The sequence below is a fragment of the Hevea brasiliensis genome, chromosome 17, assembly GCF_030052815.1.
Source record: "Hevea brasiliensis isolate MT/VB/25A 57/8 chromosome 17, ASM3005281v1, whole genome shotgun sequence".
Classification (NCBI taxonomy): domain Eukaryota; kingdom Viridiplantae; phylum Streptophyta; class Magnoliopsida; order Malpighiales; family Euphorbiaceae; genus Hevea; species Hevea brasiliensis.
The window spans coordinates 42,381,555-42,389,654 of record NC_079509.1 but is presented as its reverse complement, the minus strand read 5'-3'; the positions used below and the strand labels follow the sequence as shown (position 1 = coordinate 42,389,654).

The 8,100-nt window shown below is 39.3% G+C and overlaps 1 protein-coding gene across 1 annotated transcript; it reads left to right on the top strand.

Annotated features, from left to right (window-relative positions):
• Positions 1-325: 325 nt before the first annotated feature.
• Positions 326-6,827, top strand: LOC131175281 (uncharacterized). The gene is made up of 3 exons (XM_058138999.1): positions 326-334; positions 736-1,021; positions 6,764-6,827. The coding sequence occupies exons 1-3, from the start codon at positions 326-328 to the stop codon at positions 6,808-6,810; spliced, it is 342 nt and encodes a 113-aa protein (XP_057994982.1). The 3' UTR covers positions 6,811-6,827.
• The last annotated feature ends 1,273 nt before the right edge of the window (positions 6,828-8,100 follow it).

The window sequence follows — 8,100 nt, the reverse complement described above, 5'->3', positions numbered from 1 at the left end:
GGGCTGCAGAATTTAAGGGTATAGTGGACCCTTCAGAGGCAGAGCAATGGCTTGAAAGAATGGACAGAGTATTTAAGAAGCTACATTGCCAAGATGAACTGAAGTTTGAGTACTCTGTGTCGCTACTGCAAGGGGATGCGTATGATTGGTGGAAGACCATCCCCACGGCTTTGAACCACGATGTTGACACAGGATGACTTCATCGAGAGAATTGAGACAAATACATCCCGGATGCATATGTTGACCAGAAATTGCAAGAATTTTTGAGTGCAAACAAGGGAACCGATCGGTGGCAGTATGAGAGGAGTTCTCACTTTGAGTCACTATGCGGGGAGTCTCCTTACTACCAGCAAGGCAAGGTGCAAGAGATTTGAGACGGGTTTGAAGCCCAGCATAAGGATGCAAGTTGTGGGATTTCGACACAGCAACTTCTCAGAGCTTATGTCTCAAGCACTTGAACTAGAGAGAATTGAATCAGAAGCAACCCCAGTGAAAGAGAAATCAGAAAAAGCTGAGAAATCAGAAAAAGACAAGGGGGAAAAATCAGTTGAACAGAGTTCTGGTGCTACCGCTGGAAAGAGAAAGAAGTTTAGTGGACCCAGCAGGGGTCGAGGTGGAAGATTTGGTAGGGGCAGATTTTCCGAACAGAGACCCCCTAGGTCTGGTCAGCAATTGAGCAGGGGTTCACATTCTGCCCACCCCTGTGAGACTTGTGGCAAGATTCATGGGGGGGAGTGCTACTGGGCCACTGGAGCCTGCTTTAACTGCAGAGGCAAGGGCCATATAGCTAAAGACTGTATTAGTGCTCCGAGATATAGTCCAGCTCCTACTACTACCGAGGGATCTATTCAGAGTCCTGCTCTCAGAGGTTCACAGTCAGTTGGCAGAGGAAGAGGTAGAGGTAGAGGCACTACTTCAGGCAGTCAGGGCACAGTTGGTCAGTCAGGACAAGGAAGTGCTTCAACCAGAATCTACACAATGAGACAGCAAGAAGAGGCTGAGACTTCTGATGTGGTAGCTGGTACATTCTCTATCTCTGATCAAGAAGTATTTGTGTTGTTTGATCCGAGTTCAACCCATTCATATGTTAGTGCTAGCATAGTTAGTTCACTTGCTGTTCCATGTGTGCAAATGGATTTTGAAGTGCTAGTAACTAGTCTGTTAGGATAAGAGGTCCGGGTCAACAGAATTTATAGAGACTGTCCTTTGGTGATCCAAGGACATGTTTTCCTGTCAGACTTGATTGAAATGCCCTTCAGAGAGTATGATATCATCTTGGGCATGGATTGTTTAGCCAGGCATCATGCGATGATTGACTGTAGATTGAAGACAGTCACTTTTGGTCTCCCTTTGTACGGTGATGTGGTAATACATGGGGAGAGGCATTTACTGCCATCAAACATCATTTCAGCTGCATTAGCAAGAAGGATGATCAGAAAGGGGTGTGAAGCATACTTGGCACATGTGATAGACATCCAAGTGGGGAGTCCAGCACTAAGGGACATCCCTATTGTATGTGATTTTTCGGATGTATTTCCTGATGAATTGCTAGGATTACCTCCAGAAAGAGAAGTGCAGTTTGAAATTGATGTTATGCCTGGTGTGGAACCAATCTCCATAACACCATACAGAATGGCACCTGCAGAACTAAAAGAATTGAAAGTGCAGTTCCAAGAGCTACTTGATAAGGGCTTTATTCGCCCTAGTGTGTCACCTTGGGGAGCGCCACTATTGTTTGTTAAGAAGAAGGATGGCACTCTCCGGTTATGCATTGACTATCGGCAGTTGAATAAGGTGACAATAAAGAACAGATACCCATTGCCCCGTATTGATGACTTGTTTGATCAGTTGAGGGGTGCAGCTGTGTTCTCCAAAATTGACCTGAGATCAGGTTATTATCAGCTAAAAGTACAAGAGCAGAGTATTCCTAAAACTGTCTTCAGAACCCGCTATGGCCATTATGAGTTTTTGGTTATGCCATTCGGGTTGACTAATGCTCCGGCTGCTTTTATGGATCTGATGAACACTATCTTCAGACCATACCTCGACCAGTTTGTTGTGATATTCATAGATGATATATTGGTCTATTCGAGGAATGCAGAAGAGCATGATAGACATCTGCGGATTTTACTGCAGACTTTGAGAGAGAAACAGCTATATGCCAAATTGTCGAAGTGTGAATTTTGGCTGAAAGAAATATCCTTCTTGGGGGCATGTAGTATCAGAAGAGGGCATCAAGGTAGATCCAAATAAGATTGAAGCTGTCCTTAATTGGAGGCCACCCAGAAATGTCACAGAAATTCGTAGTTTTCTGGGTTTAGCTGGATACTACCGTAGATTTGTGAAGGGATTCTTCATGTTGGCATCTCCATTGACCAATTTGCTTAGAAAATATGTGAAATTTCAGTGGACGGACAAATGCCAGCAGAGTTTTGAAGAATTGAAGAGATGTTTGACTGAAGCTCCAGTCCTAACTTTACCTACTCCGGGTAAAGAATATATAGTATATAGTGATGCTTCTCACAATGGGTTAGGCTGTGTGTTGATGCAAGATCGAAATGTCATTGCCTATGCAACACGCCAGCTGAAACAGCATGAGAGGAACTATCCAACACATGATTTGGAGCTTGCAGCTATTGTGTTTGCTCTTAAGATCTGGAGGCACTATTTGTATGGGGAAAAGTGTTACATCTACACAGATCATAAGAGTTTAAAGTATTTAGGCACCCAGAAAGAGCTGAATTTGAGACAGAGGAGATGGTTAGAATTGATAAAAGACTATGATTATCTGATAGACTATCAGCCAGGGAAAGCTAATGTTGTGGCTGACGCCTTAAGTCGCAAGACTATGGCAAGTCTACAGGTTACTCCTTTGTCTTTGGTATATGAGTTAAGATCATTGCATGCCAGCTTAGAGATTAATGATGATGGGCAGACAGCAGTTGCATGGCATGTACAGCCAGTGTTAATTGATCATATCAGAATAGCTGCTCAGAATGATGAAAGGTATAAGAAGCTATTGGAAGAAGTCTGGCAGGGCAAGAAACCAGAGTTCTCAATCAGAGAGGATGGTTTACTGCTACACCAGGGCAGAATATGTGTTCCCAATGATGTTGAATTGAGGAAGATCATTTTGAAGGAAGCACATGAGTCTCCTTTTGCCATGCACCCTAGTGGCACAAAAATGTATAGGGGGCTAAAGGAGCATTACTGGTGGATGGGTATGAAACGAGATGTGGCAGAGTTTGTATCCAAATGCCTAACTTGTCAATAAGTAAAGGCAGAGCATCAAGTACCCACTGGGTTGTTACATCCACTACCAGTGCCCGAATGGAAATGGGAAAGAATAACGATGGATTTTGTGATGGGACTTCCAAGGACACAAAAGAGTCATGATGCAGTATACCCCTTGTCGACAGACTAACTAAGTCTGCTCATTTTCTGCCAGTCCGAATGGATTATAGTTTGGAAAGATTGGCCAAGGTATACATCGATGAGATTGTGAGACTGCATGGAGTTCCAGTATCCATCATGTCAGACAGAGATCCTAGGTTCACTTCTAGATTCTGGGGTAGTCTTCAGAGAACCCTAGGAACTAGATTGAACTTCAAGATCTTGCATTCCACCCACGCATGCATGGCCACCCGAGAGGGTAATTCAGATCTTGGAGGACATTCTACGGGCTTATGTGATTGAGTTTGAGGGCAGTTGGGATACACACTTGCCTTTGATTGAGTTTGCTTACAACAACAGCTACCAATCAAGCATTGGAATGCCTCCATATGAAGCTTTGTATGGCAGAAAATGTAGAACCCCGTTGTGTTGGGATGACGTGGGTGAAAGAAAGATGATTGGACCCGAAATCGTTCAGCAAACTGAAGAGAAAATTAAGGTGATTAGAGGTCGACTTAAGACTGCATCAGACCGTCAAAAGTCCTACATTGATTTGAAAAGAATGGATATTCAGTATGCAGTGGGTGAGAAAGTTTTCCTCAAGGTTTCTCCTTGAAAGAGAATTATGAGATTCGGCAGAAAGGGAAAACTGAGTCCTCGTTTCATTGGGCCATATGAGGTTCTAGAAAGAGTGGGTCCTTTGGCATATCGATTGGCACTACCTCCAGAGTTGGAAAAGATACATAATGTCTTCCATGTGTCTATGTTGAGGAGGTACAGATCAGACCCATCTCATGTATTACCAGTAGAGGAAATTGAAGTGAATCCAGACCTCACATATGAAGAAGAACCCATAGAGATTCTGGCTTATGAGGTGAAGCAGCTACGGAACAAGCAGATACCATTGGTAAAAGTGCTGTGGAACCATCATTCAGGCCAGGAGGCTACTTGGGAACGAGAAGAGGACATGAGGAGACAACACCCACAGCTATTCAAAGATTAGTACCAGGTAAAATTTTGGGACGAAATTTATTTAAGGGGGGGAGAATTGTAACACCCCCATTTGCATAGCCTGGTAGATTTCACTGTTCCGGTGACCGGTGTCGGTCCGGACAATTAAGGAGATTAGAGCCACACTTAAGACAACTTGAGAAGCCATAAACACAAATAATTAATAATGTTTAATTAGTTAATAAATAAGAAAAACAGAACATAAGAAGTTAAACGAGCCGAGAGTCACAGCGATGAGTGACCTCCTTGGGAACGACTGTGAAGTCGTTTTAAACTCAAATTTCGAACCGTAAAAAGTGACGCTGCAGTCCTTAGGACCCTTATAAACACAGTGGAAAAGAGAAAATCACGAAAAAGATCTGTTAAGCCAGTCAAATAATTAGGTTAGGGAGCCGAAAGAAATATGGAATTATTTGCAAACCGGGATGAACCGGCGAGGGGCAATTTGGTCAATTGACCTCGAGAGCTGACTCCTGACCTAACTGTCAAATAAAAAAGGAGAAAAGAAAATTTCAGAAACGAGAATTAAATTAAAGAACTAATAGAAAAAAATAAATAGAAAAAAAAAAGAAAGAAGTTAGAAAAGTTAAAGGTGATGACATCATGAATGATGTCATAAAAGAATTAATTAAATATTTATTAAATTAAATTTTTTATGGTCTTCCCTAAGCCTAAATAAATAAAGGAAACAAAAGAAAAAAAAAATTAGAAAAACCCTTCTTCTTCTCTCTTGTTGCCGCCTCCCCTCTTCCATAAATCCTCCATGAAAGCTTTTCATTTAAGCTTACCTTTAAGCTTAATTTTTCATTACCCAACCTTAATAACTCTCATAAGAACTTCATTAAAGCTTGTAGTTGCAACTTGAGAAGAGAATTTCAAGAAGAAAGAGGAGCTAAAGATAGGGTTTTGAGGATTTAAGAGAGGTGAGCATGTTAACTTGTTACTTTCCATTTTTAATGCATCATTAGTTGTTGAATTAGCTTGTAATGTGTTAAAATGAAATAAAAATATGGGGAAGGACAAACTAAAATTTCGGCCAACCATGGATGTAGGAAAGTTTGATGTATTTTTAATGAATTAAAGGTGTAGTAAGTTTGTATGAGTATGGTAGTAGGATAGAGATGCATAAATGTAGTTAAATACAATAATTTAGTAAGTTAGGATTTTGGGACTTAGGGTTTGTGAACCAAATTTTTGAAGAAATGCATAAATGATATCTTTGACCACTTGTGAACTGAAAAATGGTCAATAATGACCAAAGGAAATGTGTGGAAATTGTCGGAATGAAAACCAAATTCGTAGGTCCAGCAGCATGACCAAACCCACTTTGAAGGACCAAAACTCAAATTTTACAAGTCCAATTGATATGCCACAAATTGGGGATGAAAATAGACATAAAAGAGCACAATTTTCATTAAGGAACCATGCCCAAAAACTGACCAAAACTGGGTGAACAAATTGACCAAAGTGAAATGAGAGCAGCTGCCATCGCATTAAATCGACCAAATGAACAAGAATCGCTCATTTGGTCATAACTCGAGATAGGAAGGTCAAATTGACCTGAAATTTTATCAGAAATTAGATAAGGTATAGATCTAAAACTGTTATAAAGAACACCACCCCAAATTATGCCATTAACCCATTCAAATTATTGAGCAAAGTTGAGTTACCAAACCTGCAACTCTGCAGAATTTCTATTGAGCAGTAATGTTTGAAGGGTTATAACTCTCTCTACAAAACTCCGATTTAGGCGATTCTTGAACCGATGGAAACCTAAGACATAGTAGAACATTTCATATGAAGAAATTTAGACCAAATTATGAACTTAACTTAATCAAATTACTGACCAAAGTTAGATCAAAATCTGCCAGAACCCAAAATCTCAGCATGAACAGTGCACGTGAACAGTAATTTTATTTTGGCCATAACTTGAGCTACAAAACTCCAATTGGGGTGATCCAAAAATAAGAATACACTTAAGACAATAAGGAACATTTTCTATGAAGGAAGGTTTGCCAAATTCCAACAGTAAAAGGGCCAATGGAACAGTGCAACTTGGAGCACCAAAACTGAAAATTTGACAATTTGGCCAAAAGGATTTAAGCTTTGAGAAAATGACCAAAACCAACAAATTTAATGACCAAAATGTGGTATGTGGGTGAAGTTGGAGTTCCCATACCTATTAAGCCTTAGAAAGTCAACTATTTGACTTGAATAGTGTAGTGAATAGTAACCCGAAACACAAAAATTTCGAGAATGTCGAATTTAACACGTTAGAACTAGGTAAATGTGAAGCTAAATTTATTTTGGATTTGTGTTAAGTTCTAGTACTGAAACATTGTAAAATTTTGTGTTTCAGTTGAAAAGAATATCGGGAAGGAACCCGAGGAACCGAGTCGAGGCTAAGGGACGACTCGCTTGAGGTTTGTGCACAACATCTCCATGCTTTAAAATTCATTGATAAAGTGAACGAAATATGTATTTTACTTGTGCTTTGGAATTGTTGAAAGTTTATTTGTGACATTATTTATAATGTTTTGATTTAAACTGTGAAAGTTATTGTATATATTTGAAATGACAATGTTTAGCAGATTGTTAAGATAAGTTTTGAAACCACAGTGTCATGACCATATATTTGAACACCTCACTAGCACGACTAGTGGGGGTAATTAGTTTCGAATTTTGATTCCTTCTCTGGAGAAGTGTTGAGGTGTGCTAGTAGAAGATGATGTGAATGGATATCCATATATTTGAGCTAGCTAGCCTTGTGATGTGATTTCTCTTTAGCCTCTGGCTATTGAGATTCTATTTGTTTCGAATGGCATGATTTAACTGTGGGTTTTATGAAATGTGTTTTGATACTTCGAAATGAACGTGGTTTGCATTAAAATCTCTTAATTCATGTTTTGTATTTAATGCTCATGTTTAGTCAAATTTTTGAATAAATGTGATTTAAGTTTTGCATAAAGATTATTTTAGTATGTTGTGCACCATTGAGTCCTAGTACTCAGCGATAGCTTCTATTGCTGTCGCAGATACAGAGACTAGAAGAGCAGCAGACTGAGCTGCTAAGGATTGAGGATCTTCCTGCTTTGAAGCTATCGGGTATAATTTATACCCTAATTGTAAATATTTCTTTTGATATATGTATTGCATATAAATGTATGGACATGTAAATGGGTCTTGAGCAGCTTGTACAAAAATTTGTATGAAGTTTGTACTAAAATTTAGTTTGTATTTCTTTTGATGTGAATTTTGTAAGGATGTATATAAATTGTTTTGTCTCAAATGAAATGATTGTGAAATTGTTGAAATTCATAGAGTTTGATTGTGAAATTGAAGTTGTGGTTGAGAAAAATTTTCAGAAGTGCTATTTACAGGTATTTGAAGAACGGTTTTCTCAAAATACAGAGGAAACTCTGTCAAAATTTTTATAAAATTTGCGGAAAAATAAAATGGGCCAAAATTTCCAACTAGCTTTTCACTTAAGTACAGTTTTAAATACTTATTAGAAATGCTCACCACTTACCAAAAGTAAGAAATTGTTTTAAAATCCCTTGTAGGGTGCTTAATGAGTTATCGATAGGTGAAGTTCGGTAGTTCATTAAGTATTCTACGGGATCATGTTATGCCTTACAGAGGGGTAAGGTGTGACATGATAGTTGTCACACACATGGTGTGTACGAAGTGATCCAT